The sequence below is a fragment of the Aethalodelphis obliquidens genome, unplaced genomic scaffold (genome assembly GCF_003676395.1).
Source record: "Aethalodelphis obliquidens isolate GAN/ISIS:26980383/991018 unplaced genomic scaffold, ASM367639v1 scaffold5, whole genome shotgun sequence".
NCBI classification, from domain to species: Eukaryota; Metazoa; Chordata; class Mammalia; order Artiodactyla; family Delphinidae; genus Aethalodelphis; species Aethalodelphis obliquidens.
The window spans coordinates 21,918,669-21,937,386 of NW_020837949.1; the positions used below are offsets into that span (position 1 = coordinate 21,918,669).

The following is an 18,718-nucleotide window of genomic DNA, read 5'->3' on the forward strand; positions in this document are numbered from 1 at the left end:
CAGGGGTTGCAAATTAGTGGCCTGTAGATTTCACATGAAAACCCAGGTTTCTAGATTATTTTGATAAATGTGACCATATGACACACTTGAACCACTTTTACTGGCCTTTTTATGGGGCACAAGCTCTCCAACTGACCATTGTGCGCAGAGTGACACAGGTACCTCCCAACACTGATTCCTCCTCTGTCCCCTTGGGGTGGACCATCTCGGGACTTACGCTGGCTCCTCAGAGTTCCTCGGAGCTACTTCTGTGGCAAAGCATTGTTCTATGCAAATCCCAAGCCAGAAGCAGAACACAGCATATGACAACCAAATGCCCTAGGCTCACAAGTGGTAAAGAAGCTTTTAGATCTCCCTGGGAGGAGACATTATACATCCTTTCTACCACAGGTAAGAGTCTTACGTGGCTCTCAGAAGTGGCTGCAGAACTGTACATGTGGGAATGCCAATCCCATCAGGTATGCAACCAGCATGCCAATTTCTTTGTTTCACCAGCAAGCAGTGTAGCCTGTAATGGTCTCAAAGGTATCCTGGGGAGGTAGGTATTACTCCCCTGGGAGGGGCTGCAAGTATGGTTGAGGTCTTTGGGCCCAGGCCAAGTACTTCAACCCTGTCCTAAGCTGGAGGAGGGCAAGGGTCAGCCCTCCATTCAGAGGCTAACGTGCTCCTTCCCTGGCACATTCCACCACCAGGTAGAACAACATCAAATTGTTATCAGAGCTGCAGAGAATTATCACTGCATGGGGCCTGTGGATCTGTGGGTTCACTGCCTCAGGAGCAGTTCCATTTCTGGGGTCTCAGGGAAGAGACCCAGGAATGGACTGGATTGGGCAGAATTATTTCCTTAAACATCTCGAAGTGCATGTCATTTAGAGAATCAAGGTAAATGAAGCCGAGGAAGAGAGCCAAGGCCCAAATCCCAGAAGCAATGTCATGAGACAGGTCTGAGGGGAGGGTGCTGGGCTCTGAGCAGGAAACCAGGCTGAGAGCTGAGGGTGAGGGGATGAAGAGCTAATTGGTGTGAGACTGAAGGAGAGGATGGATTCAGCATGAAGGGGGAAAGGCAGGGTCCAGAGGGTTTTAGCTCAGAGAGGGCCAGTCTGCTTAATACCCAAATACCCATCTAATTGCTGGGGAAGGGAGGCTGGGGGGAGGGGACTGACCAAGCACAGGGGCACCTAAGACACTAACTAGCCCTAAGCCAGCCACACTTACCTATCTGGGACTCCCACTGACTCTGTAGGGACTAAAAGATTTTTAGAACCCACACAGGGTTAAAAAGAAGACAGCCAACAAATGGAAGTTCACAAGAGCACTCCTAACTTCATGAAAAATAAGATTAATCAGTGAAAGTAGGAACTTTTAAAGAAAAGAATTAGAACTTCTTCTCTTACAAACAAAGCTTGAACCTCTTAGCAATCAGAACTCTGATTGCAAGGACCTTACTCAAGTGCCTGGAGAGTCTTTTACTGTCAAGAATGGGAGAGCTATAGCACTTCAGAGGGCAGAATTACACAGAATTCAGCTTGGCTCGAAATCGGCCCAGACAAAGACCAGAGACAATTTTCAGGCTGAAGTCAGAATCAGGTTTTTTGTTTCTTAGGGGGAGAATTTTTTTTTTAAGATATAAAATTAATTCATAGTCCCTGAAGCAAATTTGCAAAATGTACAAAGTGTAAAAAATAAAACAAATGTCTCCATTCCATAATCCAGAGACGGTTTACATTTTAAATATTTTTTTTGTCGATTTTTTTTTGTGCGTGTGGATACCTATGTTTTTCTCCACACATATCAGGATTCTATTAAATAAACAATTCTTTCCAGCTCTTCCCTTTACTCCATCAGGAACAGTTAGTTCTCCATTACCTTAATTATTCCTTGAAACATATTTTTTAATGGTTCCATAAAATTACTCATTATGGATATGCCATCATTTATTTTAATCATTTTTAAACTAATGATCAATCAGTTTCAGTTTTTCATCATTTTAAATAAGATTCCAATAAATACCTGTGTGTGTAATCTTTGTGCATCTCCCTGATTATTTCCTCAGGAAGAATCCTCAGCATATTAAAATTTGAGGGTCCACTCTTGCATTACTTTTCACTTCTTTTCACACTAACAACGTATGCTTGTTTCATGAATCATTAGCCAACACTTAGCATTATCATTAAAAAAGAGAGAAAACAAAAAACCTTTTTCTGTTCATTAGTTGAAAAATGGGATCTAGTTGTTTCATTTTGTGTTTCTTTCCTTATTAGTCAGACATTTCTTTATACGTTTATCACATGCTTTTCTTCTATGAATTATCATTTTGCACCATTTACGCACTTTTCATATGGGCGATAAGAACCTTGCTTTAATTTTGATGCAGCTTTGCTATAGCAGGACCCAAAAGGAATCCTGAAGAGAAACTCATGATGTTGAAAGCCTTTTGACTTATAGATTTAAGCTTTCCAAGGATTCCGCTGAGGCAAAATATGAAGGAAATGGGAGGATCTTCTAGTCTCTCAAGGTGTGGCCCTTGGATCCTAAGCATCAGAATCAAGGGTGGCAGCTGGGGAAGATGCATTTAAATTACAGATTCCTAAATTCCCACCCCAGATACAAAGAGTCAGCATCTTTGACAACTGGACCCAAGAAGCCACATTTCTATAATATCTCTGATTACTTTATATGCAGCCCAAATTTGACAATCACAATGACTACTGAGGCAAAGAAACCTGATATTCCCATAGGCTCTGGAACAAAAGGGAGCCAACCATAGAGAGAAGTGAGTCCAAACATTGATAAATGGAAGTTGAGCTTCCAGCTCGTTGGGCTGTTGGGTCTTGTACTTTCTGTTCTTTTGATTTCTTGACCTCCGTTGTACTTTAACTTGATTAATGCATTGTCACTCATCTATTCAGTCCCCGAGTTAGAAAAATTATAACCATCCTTGGCGTCTTCCTATTCCTTGCACTCCTTATCTCTTCTCATATATATAACAAATGTTCATTTTACCTCCAAATGTCTTTAAATCTCTTTACCTGTTTCTCACCACCCCTTAGTTTCGTCCCTATTATCTCCCTCTCTGCTTTCCTTTCTCCTGTTTATTCTACCCATAATCTGTATCATCACCCCACCCCGACTCTGCACCAGGTGAGCATACATTCTAAGTTGTAATGTGTCTAGAAGCCCTGGTTGCTATGCAAAACCTTCTAAATATCCCCCCCACACCCCACCCCTTCTAATTTTCTGCAGTCTCTAAACTCTTCCTTATCCTAGTGGAGGGGAGAGGAACTGGGAATTTCAGAGAGTTGAAGGATTGGAGAACACAGGGAAGTTAAAACAAAAATCAGGAGGCGTGAACTTGCCAAGAGACAGCTGTGATCCTTGAGGTCAAGCGGCTCTGAGTGACAACACGATTCAAGATTTGACCTGAAGGGTGGGTTTCTGAGGAGTCTGAGAGGACAAGGGCATGTCAGGCCATGTTGTTGAATGGGTCATCTGCACAGACCCTGAAGCAGCTCAGATGTATGCTATTATTCACAAGCAGAGAGCCAGCCACTATGAACAGCTCAGGGTAACCTTTCTCCATTCCTGGAAAAACAACTTAGAGCAAAGGGCAAAGGGTTACTGTATTGTTCCCCCCATGTAAAAGGAAATAATAATTTTGATGGATTTGGCGGGACATTTTGGAGCCAAGTCAAACTGTGTGTGTGATTGTTTTGTAAAGGTGCTAGGACTTAATTTTCAAATCTGGAATAAGAACAGGTGGTGGGTGATGGCAGGAGTCACAATGGTTTCCATGACAACGGGACTGGGTCTTAGTCATCCTCTCATCCTCCACAAAACCTACTGCAGCTTTTCTCATAAGGTGCTTATTAAATATTTGTTAAATGAATGATGAATCACAGAATGATGTGTGTGCTTTGCAATTAAGGCTGCCGTTCTGTTGCTAGCTAAAAGCTTTTAAAACAACAATAATTACTGTATTTCCACATGATATTTTGCATAATTTGCATATTAACTTAACCCGAAAATAATAAACTACAGATTCTCATCCCTGCTGAACAACCATGTCCCATATCTATCCCCTGTTGTGTAAGAGTACCCAGATGTTTGGCTAAAACGGCCTTAAAGGGGGATGGCCCTGCGCGGTATTTGTGCTTCCACATTAGCTAGAAACACTTGTTTTTTTCCACACTTTCGAGCCCCTCCCCCCTCGAGCTCTCCGCAGCCGCCCACGCGCAGTCGGCAACCTGCCCCTCCCCCCTCGCGCCCCTCTACCCGCGCTGAAGCTGGCGTCCGCGGGCCCAGCGGAGAGCCCAAAGGACCTCGGCAGCCGGTGTCCCGCGTTGCCCTTGGCAACCAGAGTGGCGTCTCACTCTCCCTTGACCCCGCAATAAGAGAGTAAACAGGGCATCCATTGGCTGGCAGGAGAAGGCAGGCCAATCGGAGAAGAGGTTGTAGAGAGGTGGCTGAGCTGGATTGTGGGAGTAGGAAGCTAGGGTTAGAGGTTACCGGTGAGGCTAGAACCCCGAGCGTGGTCGGTTGGAGCAAATATGTCTGTCCGGAGGCACATTGGGAATCCTGAGGTGAGGGCCAGGTCCAGATCGGAGAATCGGAGGGGGCGGGCGTACCGGAAAAGGCTCCACGTGGGCAGGGAATACGTGGACTTCCGCCCTCCAGAAGGCGGGAAGCCGCGGCGTGAGGAGGGGTCTGGAGGGGGGAGGGAGGGGGAGGAGCGGGCCTGGGGGACTCCGAGCCCGGGCAGCCTGGCCACCATCCCACACAGGCTTACTGTATTTGTCGCTCAAAGGAGCGAAGTGCATGAAGACACAAGTCCCTTCCCTCAAAGGGCTTACAGTCTAGGAGTGGCAGTTACAAAATATAAGTAACATCTGGATGAAGCCCAAAACGCTAAAGGAACAGAATCAAAGGAGCCATCATTTCTGATTATTGGGGTACAGAAAGAGGAGGAATAAGCAGACCAAGCCATTTGGAAAGGACGCAAAATATGACATTAGTTTTACCCTCTGCTCGATTAAGACGTTTTACTTTTTTGTCTGTTTCACCTCCAGTGCCCTGCTGCATATGTGGTCATTTCATCTCAACAAATGTTTACTGGATTCCTAAGGTGCAGGGAGTGCTAGAAATACAAAAAGATAAGACAAGGCCTTTTAGTCCTTTAACAAGTTCAGTCTAGTGAGGAAGACTTATAAACGAAATTTGAGTTCAATGTGGTTGGGAAACAGGATGTTAGGGGGGCACAGAAGAAAGCTAGGACTCAACCGAGGGAGTGAGAGAAGGGTCCTGGAGATGGTCTGAAATCCCAAGTTACTAACCAGGTGAAGAAGCATCCCAGGTAGAGAGAACATCTTGAGCCAAGTTTAGGAGCTGAGAACCATGAAAGTGGACAGTTCCTTGTAGAGAGGCAGGAGTCAAGTCTGGAAGGGCCTTCTGTACCTTGCCAGCATTCTTGGCCTTTACAGTGAACAGGAGTTGCAGCGTGTCTCATCTCAGGATGGATGCCTGTGAGCTTTGCTGAGAAAGTTGTGAGGTTGAGTTTAGGCTCTGTAGGGGAGTGCCATGATGGATTATAATGTCTACCGTGGATGTCGGGGAGGTATGTGTGGAGAGTAGTGGTTTGACCACTGTGTATTTATTTTGCCTGCTGGTCAGAATTTGAGAAGCATGGGAGTTTTAAGTAGCCGAGTTGCATGGTCAGATGTGCATTTTAGGCAGTGGTTGTAGCCACATTGTGGAGAATGGATTGAGGAGTCCAGAACTGGGGATAGGGAGATTGGTTAGGTGGTTATTATGATATGGACCTAAAGTAAGGCCATGGAACTAGGGACAGAGAGAAATACTTAGGGGATAAAATCATCATGACTTAATAATGAGCTTTGAGAAATGAGAGTGTGATGGATGACTTAGGTTTCCAGCTTGGGCTACTCATTGGTGCTGATGCCATTAATGAGATCAGAAATATGGGAGAAAAAAGAGGAATACTCTTAGGAGTGTAGGGGTAGAAGAGCTGGGTTGCCCTGTGCGGTTGTCCATTTGTGCTCTGGATAAAGATGTTCAGCTCACTCTCTTGTTTTCATGGGGCACAATTACTGGTAGTTTCTTGAGAAAGAGTGCATAAGAAATAAATATTTTAAATTTATGTCTATGACATTAGGCATGTCTAAAAATGTTATTATTCTACCTTCATATTTATTTCCCTGAGAGTTTGGTTAAGTATAGAATTCTTGGTTGGAAATCATCAGCATATTGAAAACATTGCATTGTGGTCTTCTACTGTTCAGTTTTTGTTGTGGAGAAGTTCAAAGCCATTGTGTTCCATTGTATGTGACTTGATTGTTCCTTTCTGGAAGCTTGTAGAATTTTCTGTGTCACCAGTGTTATGATGTTTCACAAAAAATTCCTTGTTATGTGTCTATTTTCACTTATCTTTGTGGGCGCCAGAAACTCATGTCCCTTCTATTCCGCAAAATTTTAAAAAATCGTTTGTTGTTGACTTTCTTCCTCAATTTTCTCTATCCTCTCTTTCTTGAATTCATTATTCTGATGTTACTTCTATATGACTGGTTCCCTAATTTTCTTAAATTTTATCTCCTGTTTTCCAGATCTTTGTCTTTTTGTTCTCTTTGAGAGATTTAACTCTATCTTCCAATCCCTCTATTGAGTTTTTAATTTCTGCCATCACGTTTTTAATTCTTAAGAACTGTGTTTTGGACTCTGACGTCCTTTTAAAAAACCTTTATTTTGAAATAAATATAAATTCACAGGGAGTTGCAAAAATAGTACAAAGTGGCCCCATGTACCCTTCACCCAGTGACTATATTTTATGTAAATATAGTACAATATAAAAACCAGGAATCTGACATTTGTACAATGTGTGTATAGTTTGAGGCTATTTTATCACATGTGTAGATTTGATATAATCAAGATTTGCAAGTGTGTCAATTTACAATCAAGATAGAGAACTATTCCTTCACCACAAATATCTCCCTCAGGCTACCCCCTACTAGTCACATCCACTTTCCTCCCCCTCACCATCCTAACCCGTGGCAACCATTAATGTGTCCTCTTATTTCTGTAATTTTGTCATTTTGAAAACGTTACATAAATGGAATCGTACAGTATGTGACCTTCTGAGACTGGCTTTTTTCACTCCAATAATGTCCTTAAGATGCATCCAAGTTGTTGCCTGTAGCAATAGTTCATTCCTTTTTATTGCTGATTAGTATTCTGTGGTATGGATGTATAACAGTTTGTTTAACCATTCAACTATTGTAGGATATTTGGGGTGTTTTCTGTTTGGGGCATTACAAATAGAGATTTGAACTTTGGGGTACAGTTCTTTGTATGGACATTAATTTTCATTTCTCTGGGATAGATGCCCAGGAGTGCAGTTGCTGTGTTGTATGGTAAGCTTATATTTATTTTTAAAGAAACTGTCAAACCATTTTCCAGAGTGGCTATACCATTTTACATTCCCAGCACCAGTGTATGAGAGATCCAGTGTTTGCACATTCTTGGCAACATTTAGTACTGTAAATAATTTTTATTTTAGTTGTTTTAATAGGTGTGTAGTGACATCTCATCATGGTCTTAATTTGCATTTTCCTAGTTGATACTGAGGTTGAACATCTTACATTTTCCCAACAGCATTTGCTCACTTTGTGTCTCTGTGTCACATTTTGGTAATTACCACAATATTTAAAACTGTTCAATTATTATTATATTTGATATGATGATCAGTGATCTTTGATGTTACTACTACGACTTGCTGAAAGCTCAGATGATGGTTAGCATATTTTAGTAAGAAAGTATTTTTTAATTAAGATACATATATATATTTTTTAGACATAATGCTATTGCACACAATAGACTACAGTTTAGTATAAACATAACTTTTATATGCACTGGGAAACCAAAAGATTTGTGTGACTCAGTTTATCACAAAAATCACTTTATTGGGGTGGTCTGGAACAGAACCCACGATATCTCTGAGATATGCCTGTATAAGTTTTTGTGTGGATATGTTCTCTAATGATAATTTTTTAAAATATGTTTTCTCCCTACATAGTCTCAGTTTCCTCCATATTGCTATTTTTCTTTTTGTTTTGTTGGTGATATTTTTATTAGTCAGCTTTGGACTGCCATTACAAAATACCACAGAATGGGTGACTTAAACTACAGAAATTCATTTCTCATAGTTTTGGAAGCTTGGAAGTCCAAGATCAAGGTGCTGGCTGATTTGGTTTCTGGTGAAAACTCTCTCCTGGCTTGTGGATGGCCACTTTCACGCTATGTGTTTGGATGACCTCTTCTTTCAGTGTGCACTTGAGGGAAGAGAATGAGCTCTTTGGTGTCTATTTTTGTAGGGACACTAATCCTATGGGATTTTGGCCACACCCTTATGACATCATTTAACCTTAATTACCTCCCAAAGAGGTGCAGTCCTATCTCAATACAGTCACATTGAGAGTTGGAGCTTCAACATACAAATTTGGAGGGGACATAATTCAGTCCATACATAAAATTGTTAATCTGTGTTTTTGAGTAGGAGACTTAAAAAGGTGATTGAGACCTCTGTATATTTGGGAGGAGTTTGCTGATGTGAGCTTAATTACCAGAAGATCTCAGAGGGCCATGATTTGGGGACTCCCTTTCCCAAATCTGTATCTTCAGCTCTTTCCTCTCAGGCTGGTCATTTTCTCCAGAGAACTCCCCTCTCCTGAGAGTAAAGGCCTAGTTGAATTCCTGGAAGAATTAAGGTTAGGGGCTAAATTTCAACATTAGTATGCATCATTCACCTACTACCCCTATTTTCAGTAATGATATCCTTTCCCTGTATCTGGAGACACCCCCCAGTCCAGAAACCCTTTCCAGGGAATAAATATGTAGATACCTGCTATGGTGGGGGAAGGGCAATCACCTAGTGGCACAGAGGGAGAAGGTTTTGGAGATCCAGTAGCTTCTCATTCAGCCTTCAAGCAGTCTTGCTTATTTCAGTCACTCCTTTTACTCCCACTTCTGGAGGTGCCTGGGGCTGCCAATTCCTGGGCCTTTCAAGAATTTTTCTTGGCTTTCCCTTCGATTTTCTTGAGTCCATCAAGTCATTTTCACTTGTTGATGTGCCTTCTAGACTTCAGAAATCACTTGTTATCACTTCTCCCACTCTTACTCTCTTTTTTTTTGGACTTTGTGTCTGTAAAATAGTATCCTTTTAATGAGGTTTTACTGAGGTTTTGGAAGGAAGTGAAATTAGATGCATTTGTTCAATATGCTGTCTTCACCCAGTAGGCCATGACCTGTAATTATTTTATTTGCTTGTTTATTTTTGGCATACTTACAGGAAGATAAGATAGGACCTTGTCTGTACTGCGCCACTGCCTAGCACACAATAATTGTTCCTTAAATATTTGTTAAATGAGTAAATGAATATATCTGAGCTGGAAGAAGTCAAGGCTAGAGTTCACTATTTGGAAATTAGAAGCATGTAAATGGAATTAAACCTAAATGGCCGACAGAGAACCTGTAGATTAAGAAGATGGAATCCTGGGGAACACAGTGTTTAAGTGGCTGACAGAAGAATCATCCGTGTGTGATTGGAGCATTAGAGAGAGCTGTTACTGAAGCCAAGTGAAAGCTGAAGGTGGGACTATATAACAGTGTACAGAAAGGTCAGGTAAGTTAGAGACTGAAAAGCAGCCATTATATTTAGCAGTTAGGGGATCTCTGACATTGGCTCGCTCCTACAGGAGCCACAGGAGAATGATGGGGACAGTAGCCACATTGCAGTGGATGGAGGAGTAAGTTGCAGTTACTCAGTGTAGTTTTTGTTTTTCTGTTTTCTCCCAAGGAGCTTAGCTAGAGGGACCTCCCTGGCAGTCCAGTGGTTAAGACTCCACGCTCCCACTGCAGGGGGCATGGGTTCGATCCCTGGTGGGGGAACTAAGATCCCATTTGTCGTGCAGCAAGGCCAAAAAAAAAAAAAAAAAACCAACGAGCTTAGCTAGGAAGTAAAAAGGGTGGGTTGGCGTTCCAATTATATATTGGTTTCTTATGAGTCTCCCCCATATTTAGTGGCTTAAAACAACAATAGTCATTTATTTATTATCGCTTACAGTTCTGGAGGTTGACTAGGCTCAGCTAGGCAATTACTTGGGCTCTCTCATGTGGTTTTGCAGACAGAAACTGGGTCTAGAGTTTCTAGGAAGATATAGTCTGTTGGCTGGGAACTCAGCTGGTGCTGTCAGCCGTATCACCTACAATGGCCTTTTCCATGTGACTTGGCCTTCCTTGTAGCTTGAGCTGGGTTCCAAGAACAAGTGTCCCAAAAGAACCAGGTGGAAGCCGTATTGTCTTTTATGATCTAGACTCAGAAGTTGTATGGCATCACTTCCATCAGTCACAGGCCCGTCCAGATTCAAGGGGAGGGAACATAGGCCCCCACCCCTCATTGGGAGGAGTGTCAACATCACAGTGTGAGTGGTTGGGAAGTTCTGTTGTGGCCATCTTGAAAACTACAGTCAGCCCCAGGTGGTAGCTGCTGGCAGAGTAGGGGCTGCTACACATGCAAACATGGGTCAAGGTTGGTGTTTGAGATCAGTAGGATTGGTCCAGATTAAAACTCCTATAAACAAAAATCTCTTTTAAAGTTGACACCTAGTCCCTTTATTTTATTGACGTCCTCTTTATACAAATGAGAGAAGTAGAGAAATTTTGAACAAAATATATAATGGAATTTTTTTTAGTCCTTAAATGTAAATCTTACTACATACATTACAATTTCAATGTGAACAACCTTGTGAGTTCCATTTTAAAAGAAGTGGGAAGTCAGAAAAGCTCATTCATTTTTGAATGACTTGTGATTCAGACAATCTCCCTCATTTTTTAAGTGATTTTCCTTCAGAAAAATCCCACTGTTGACTTCTCATTCTTCTCCCTTTTCTACAACATCCATGTATTCACAAAGCCGGGTCTCACTTTGCATATATTAGTAATCTACCAAAATACTCCTTTGATCGTGTGGCTCATATCTCAGTGTTTTTGATATCTTCCATTGTCTTCAGGGCCTAGTCCAGACCCTCAGCCTAAATTCAGGGATCTCCACCTGGTGCCTACGTATCCATGTCCAACCTTACAGCACAGGATTCCATATACCCACCGTTCTTAAACGTTTTGGGGTTATAGACCCCTTTGAAAATTTGGTGAAAGTCAAGGACCCTTTCCCTAGAAAAATGTGCATATACTCAAAGTTTTACATATAGTTTCATGGGACTCATGGACCTCCTAAAGCCCATCAGTGGACCCCGTTTCCAGAACCCCTGCCTGAATGAGGCTGCACAGTAAAGTGTTTAAGAGTTCAAGCTCTAGAGCCAGACTGCCCAGTTTAATTCCAGGTTCTACCACTCTTACCAGCTAACCTCAGGAAGTCACTCCACCTCTCTATGCCTGCTTCCTAATATATAGAATGAGGATAATACTAGTATATACCTTATTGGTGGTTGTGAGGATTAAATGAGATAATGGAGAGAAATGCTTAGCTGAGTGCCTGACAACATAGTTAAGTGCTCAATAAATTTTAGCAGCAATTACCTTTATTGTTGTTGTTGTATCTTCTCCAGCAAATAGAACAATTTGCCATTCTTTAAACATGCTTTTAAAGTGGCCTTGCTATTATAATTTCCTCCACTTAGAATACTTTTTCCATCCCTTTACCCCATCTTTTTTGTTTTGTTTTGTTTTGTTTTTTGTGCGGTACGCGGGCCTCTCACTGTTGTGGCCTCTCCTGTTGTGGAGCACAGGCTCCCAATGCACAGGCTCAGCGGCCATGGCTCATGGGCCCAGCCACTCCGCGGCATGTGGGATCTTCCCGGACCAGGGCACGAACCCGTGTCCCCTGCATCAGCAGGTGGACTCTCAACCACTGCGCCACCAGGGAAGCCCGCTTTTCCCCATCTTTTTATCCACAGAACCTCAACCCTTAAAACAGCTCCAGTGCCACTTCTTCCATGCAGTCTCCCTTATCACCCGCAGTGTGAGAGCTATCTTTTTGTTTCAGGTTCCTCGAGCCCTCCATGTCTGTGCTGTCCACGGGGCACTAGCACGCACACTGCGTGTTGCTCAGCTCTCAGAACCATTTCCATCCATTTGGTGTACTTATTGTTCTCACACTGGTGCAAGGCCTTGTAGCAGGTACAGAGGTAGAGCCTCTGTCCCAAGTGCAGGCAGTGAGGAGTGTTAATGGTACAAAGTGCTGTGACGATCCAGGCAGGGAAGAGATTTCTATCTGACTGGGCCCCCCAGAGGAGGAATCTTCCCGGAAGATGTGTTTGTGCTGGGTCTTAAAAGCCATCCAGAGGTTAAGGAGCAGGGATGGGGTGGGTAAACAGAGAGGGCATTATCTTTTGACCCTCCCTAGAGATGTAAGCCCCCAAAGGGCTTCTGTCGTTTTTGGTTGCTTTCAAAGAGCCTGTATGAGTACCACAAACATCAACTTTCTTAGCTTTCTCCCTTCTCTTGTTGAACTTCATTATGACCACCTATCTTATTACATTATCTTAAATATACGTCCAAAGCTGCACCTTCCACCTGGGCTCTGGGCCTCATCCTTTCCCGCTCCCTTGTTTTCATACCTGCTTGCTTCATTTTCAACCTCTTATCCAGCCCATTAGCTTATAAACATCCTCAAATCTCTCCTTTCTTCAAACAACAAAAACTATTCCTTAGCAACTCTGAAGGGGGAAAAAAAGACCATCTGGCTACTATCCTCCCTTCTCATAACACTCAACCTGCTGTTTTTGCTTCTGCTCCTGTCAATTTACTGTAACTGCATCCAGCAGGGTCATCAGCAGTGTCCTGGTGTGTTCAATCCAAATTCACTTTTCTGTTTTCTCTTCCCTGACCTGCATTCTTGTTCGCTTGTTCATATTTGACCTCTTGTTCTCTGACTTGACAGCATTGATCACTGTTGACCATTTTCTTCTTCCTGAAACTCTTCTTTAATTCTCATGACCCACTTTCTTCTGGCCTCTTGCAAGTTTCACCCACAGTTTTTTTCTCCACCTGAAGGTAAATGTTGGTTTTTTTTTTTTTCTCAGCCTATACACTCTCCAGTGGTGACTGTGTCCATTCCCATGGCTTCCCCCAAATCTTGTTTTTTCTAGTCCAGAAATCTCTCCTGATCTCCAGACCCCCCAGATAGCCAGCTTACCACTTCCGTTTTGGATAACCCACAGATACCTTATATTCAAAATGCCCCAAACAGAACACATCGTGTTTTTCAATATATGCTTCCTCCGTAGTCCCTTTTTTGGGGAATGGTATCACTGTCCTTCCCCTGTTACACTAGTCAGTTTTAAAGATTTTATATCTTAAAGACTTCCTAAAACTGTCTCCCTCTCCTCATCTCTACTGCTGCTTTCTTAGGACCACAGATCCTCCGAGCACAACCTCTTACCTGATCTTTGCGCCTCCATTCTTGACTATGATCCTATTAGTTCTCCAGAGTGCTGCCAGAGTGATCTTTCTAAAATGGAAATAGAATCCCATCCCTTCTCCCTAACCTTCTTCAGTGACTCCCATCATCTACACCAGGGTTCCTCAGCTTCAGCACTATTGACATTTGTGGTCAGCTAATTCTTTTTCGGGGTTGGGGGTCTTCCTGACATTGTAGAATGTTTAGCAGCATCCCTGGCCTCTACTTACTTGATGGTAGCACACCCACCACCCAGTTCTGACAACCTAAAATGTCTCCAGACATTGACAGGTGACCCCATGAGTTGGGGGAGCCAAATTGCCTCTGTTTGATCTACAGGATAAAATCTAGGTTTCTTAGCATGGATACAAGGCCCTTTGTGTTCTTCCCCTGCCTGCCTCTTCAGCCTCATTTGACCCCATATTGCCTGCTATCCTCCAGGTCTATCAGTTACCAGGAACCCTGTAGCTCCCACCCACCACTCCTTTAACTTGACTAACTTTCTCAGCCCTTGGATTTCAGCTCAGAAGTCACCCCTTAGGAAATAGTTCCTGACTCTTTTAGTCTGGATTAGGTGCCAATCTTACATGCTCCTGTTGCACCCCCTGCTTCCCTCTGCTTGTTCATCATGCAGTGTGACGTCTGTTCACTTGTCTCTCTTCCCAGCATCAGCGAGAGCTGGATGGGAAGGACTGTGTTTTGTTACCTCTGTGTCCTTAGCACGGTGGCTTACTCCTAGTAGGCATCCAGTAAATGTCGACTGAATGAATTGTTGGTGCTCAATAAGGCTTTGTTGAATGAATGAATAGTCCTCCTTGAAACAGCTGCTTTTCTCAGCTCTTTCACTTTCCACCATTCCATCCTGTTTATGTAATTGAAAAAAAGCTAGTTGGTCAGTAGGTCAAGAAACAGTCACCCCCAAAGCAAGGATTTTAAGGAAAAAAGTCTGGCAGTTCCATAAACTCTGTGGTGCACTGCGTAGAGTGGAACACAAATAGTTTTACGTTATGGTTGGTACCAGAAAGTCAGGAACAAGAATTTGGACCAAAATGGGAAAATGGGAAAGAAACACTACATTTTTGTACTGTAGCATATGGATTTCTCATTAGTCTATGTAAGGGAAAACCGGGGGTGGGAAGGGCTCAGCGACTGCAGCTGTCCACACTCTCTCCCCCCATCATTCTGCTGCCACCACACCTGGTCCCCAGAGACACCCTCACTTCTTAGCTATGTTGGCTGAGGTATGGACAAATCCCCTTGGTTCAGCAGAGACTAGCCTGGAATCTTTCAAAGGAGCTTTGCTAGGAAACTAGTGGGAAAAACAAAACAAAAGTAAAAACAGGAAACAGCATATAGAAATTATAAAAATACAGAGAGGAGTTATAAAAATACAAAGGAAGGAAGGAAAATGACAGAGAAAAAAGAAAATCCCTTAGCTTAAGATAACTAAGTTCCAGTTTTAGCTTTCCTAAATTTACCAGGCACATGTTTTCCCCTGGGTTTTTTGTTTCTGTTTTGTTTTGCCACAATATTGCCTCCCTCTGAAGAACTCATCCTACAGTCCTCCTTTTCAGTCTTTGAGTATTTTCCTTTTCTCACTTAAGAATCTTCTCTTTCTTCATCTAAGAGGGAGTTGGAATTGGCATTGGTCACTTTCTCTTACCGATGGCGGGTTGCTGATCAGAAGGAGAAAGGAGCTTTCCAGCCTTTCTCTGAGGATAAAGTAGCTCAGGGGTTCTACTTCTGAGGACCAATGCTAAGCGTCCATGACAAAGGTTTTACTTGCCTGGGGTGAAATGAAAAACACAGACAATATCAATGAGTTTTTTAGTAGCACTAAAGGACTGACCTTTTTATTCTGGGTTTTTTTTTTTCTTTCTTACTTTTTAAGTATTAAAATAGCAGACGGTAGTTGTGAGGTTTTGCTTTGTTTTTGATGTCCTTGTCAAAATTAAATGTTGATAATTCTCTGTAGGTACCCCAGTTTTTAAAAATTCTTCCTGGTCTCTGAAGTCCAGAACTCTGACCAATAGATATTCTGTAAGACATTGAAATGTACCCGATTTTTTTTTTTTTTTATGCTTTGTGGGTCATTTGAAAAGGTATTTTAATATGTAAATTTATTTTTCAATCCTCCAACAGGACGTGCTGTAGTTAACTATGTTTTCAAGGGCAAGTGACACAGGTTATAAAGTTTGACGTTCTGTTCTAAGGAACTATGTAGTTGCTGTAATATAATCCTCATTCTAGATATTCATTTATTGGTTGAATATCAATAAATGTGCCCACCATGTGCTAGGTACTGGGTGAAAACAAATTTGAGTAAGTTATTGTCCCTGCCTTCAAGGAAATTCTAGACTAGGCAAGAAGGTCGAGGTGTGAACAATAGTACAAGGTGTCAGTACTCTAGGAACCAGAGAGAAAGTACCTAATTCCACCTTGGACAGCTTTATAGAAGAAGTGAAGTGTTACCCATAGACAAGTTGAGGAAAGGCATTCTAGGCAGACATTTGCTATGACTGGAACCTGAGTGAGTGTGGCAAATTTCGGGAACATTTGGGCAGCTTCAACTTGGGAACATGTGGGAGAGTGGCAGAAGATGAAGTGAAGCTGGAAGGGTATTGCCCAGTTTTAATTTCCTTTTCCACAGCTACCAGTTACTGAACATATACTTTTCATACTTGTAGTCCAGAAAAAAGCCTGAGCAATAAAACTGTATTTTGTAATGTTTTTATTCATTAGCCTTCCCTCACTTAATGCCTTTTGAAAATGCCACTGAAATTTAATATGGGTAAATGCCTGGTACTTGGATTCAGAGTTTACTCCCAGAGCGTAGGACAGGGGAGACCTGACATAGCATTTTGCTGACCATAAACTTTCCTTGAGCCCATGATACGCCCCAGCTGCCCCGAGAGCAGATGCCGTCGTGGTGACTTCTGTGGAGCGTCAGACTCAAGGCAAGCAGCGGGTCCTGGCCTGGCAACATCTGGGCACTGTGCTCAGGTCTGCGTGCCACTTTTTAGGGCATGTGTGGATAAAATCTAGAGGGTATCTGAGAAGATGGCCTCCAAACCATCATATAAAGAGTAAAATTAAAAAGAACAAGAGAGCTGCCTTTAGTTATTTTAATGGATTGCTTGAGGCAGGATGGAATGGCTTATTCTGGGTTGTACCAGTGGACTGGATGGAAATTAGATCAATTTTGACTCAGTGTTGGAAATAATTTTTAAGAGCTTTTTTTCCTAATTACATAGCGCTATGAGATTATTTTGACAAAATATGGAAATGTTTTGACAGAAACATGATAACCATCTTCACCTGTGGAGATACTGTAGTGTGAAGTGTCCTATTTGAAGGAACGGTTGGCCCTCTAGAGCTCCTTCCATCTTTAAATTCAATGAAATTTTAGCATTTGTTCTAATTTTTTAAGTATCTTATCTCTTTTCCAACTTTGCCACCCTTACCCTTACATTAACCCAATTATTTGTGAATTTTATTATTTTTTAGTATCTGACCAAGAGGATACCACAAAACCCAAGGTATCAGCATGTCAAGTCAAGACTAGACACTGGTAAGTAAAGACTAGAAAATAAAAACTTAAAAAAAATCTAATAGCCGATTATTGACAAAAAACAGCATGTCATGCCTGGTATGAATCACAGCTAAAAGTTTCTTACTGTCTGGGCTGATGTTTTTCTGAGCTCAGGACTTATCTTTGAAAGCTGTTTTTCAGATTATCATTAAAAATCTCCATTCACATAATTGAGCTTACTATAAATTGAGAAACTGATAAAAACAGTATTTAATAAGTTCCAGGACTGAGGCTAATAAGTTCCAGGACGTCAGCCTCTATCTTGGAACACCTTAAGTATCTTCCTTAAAACTGGGATCAATAGATTATACTTGTGCATGTTTGTTCAATTCCATATTTGCACAGTGCAACTACATGCAAATTTATGGGCTACAGGACATGTAAAGATGAGTGTGAATTGTGATTTTTGTAATCAAAGAGCTTAGATTCAAGTGGAGTCAGACAGACTTGAATGAGTAACTAAAATACCAGGCAAAATTAAATTAGTGCTGCAATTCAGGTAAAATGAAATTTAAGAGTGCATTACTGCTTATTTCCATGCTGTTGACATTTTTCAGTGTGATGATGAAAACCACTCCCCAGATCCCTGGTGGATTTTCAGTCTTGTGAGATTTTGGTTGGTTGTTTAGTTTTTTTCAACATCTTAAAGTCTGCTGTGGAAAATCCATCCTATTAAGATGGTTTTGCTAGTGGATGGGGTACCACATGCCTTTAGCAATACTGAATTTTCTACCAGTAACCTCAAGACAACGGAGAAAATAAACTGGGGTGTTGACTTTGTTTAAATCTCATTCATTTTGTATTTCTCTTTCTCCAGTCTCCTTCAAAATTACTGTCTTCTGTTATGCATGTTTCCCCAAATAAAATAGACTTAAATTAAATGTTTTAAATGAACCACATTTGAGGATACTATTTCTTGGGACCTTTCTTTCAAACATTTTTGTGCTGTACAGATATTTATCCTTGCAAATATCCTGTTTGATGGGAGGTAAAAAATGTTATCTCTGTCTTTGAGGAGGAGGAAATTTTAGTCCAGAGATTATGTGATTTACCTGAAGTTCAGTAAAGGAGATAGAACTAGGATTTGTGTGCAGGATGAGGAAGTCGATGTTGGAGACCTGGTGTGATGTCCTGGGTACTCTCACTTCGGCCACACTGTCCCAGTGCTTCCTCCAGCCTCATTTCTTCTATCACAAATGTCTTCAGCTCCTGCCTCTCTGTCTACCTCCCTTTATTTGCAATTGTGACCCACCTTTCTGGAATAAGTTATTCTGAGAGGGAAGTACTTTGATTAAAAATACCATATTTTCTCTGAGCAGTACGGACAACGTTTTAAAGACTGCTTAATGCATTTCTTTTGGAACCTTCTTAAAATTAAAATTTGTAAGAGCTGAAGTCTTTTTCAGATAAATAGATTTGTCTATAGCTTCATTTTTTTTTTCTCCTGGAAGTTGAATTTTGTGAATGAAAACTGATTTCTTTCCCTTCAATTCCTCAGTTCATAACCAAAGTTTGACTCAATAATGGTGGTACCTGAAATTAATTTCAATTTTTTGGAAATTGGGATATTTCTGCTTTTTATAATACAAAATAATTGCCTATCTCCTTTTATATTTTGAGGTTTTTAATCTAGTATTTTTTCT

At 41.6% G+C, this 18,718-nt stretch overlaps 1 protein-coding gene across 13 annotated transcripts in view; it reads left to right on the forward strand.

Moving 5' to 3' along the window:
• Positions 1 to 4,468: 4,468 nt before the first annotated feature.
• CEP41 (centrosomal protein 41) overlaps positions 4,469 to 18,718 on the forward strand; it is a 46,007-nt gene continuing 31,757 nt past the window's right edge. For 7 of the 13 annotated variants that reach the window (XR_003431887.1, XR_003431886.1, XM_027101921.1 and 4 more), the window contains exons 1-2: positions 4,527 to 4,580; positions 16,991 to 17,054. Coding sequence is in view for 3 of the 13 variants with exons in the window: in XM_027101916.1 (XP_026957717.1) it covers positions 4,548 to 4,580; positions 16,991 to 17,054 (97 nt within the window). In the remaining 10 variants the exon portion in view is untranslated. Of the gene's footprint in view, positions 4,581 to 7,390; positions 7,422 to 8,215; positions 9,689 to 16,990; positions 17,055 to 18,718 lie in introns of those variants that run through there. The other 6 variants (XM_027101916.1, XM_027101918.1, XM_027101923.1 and 3 more) reach the window with 5 other exon arrangements.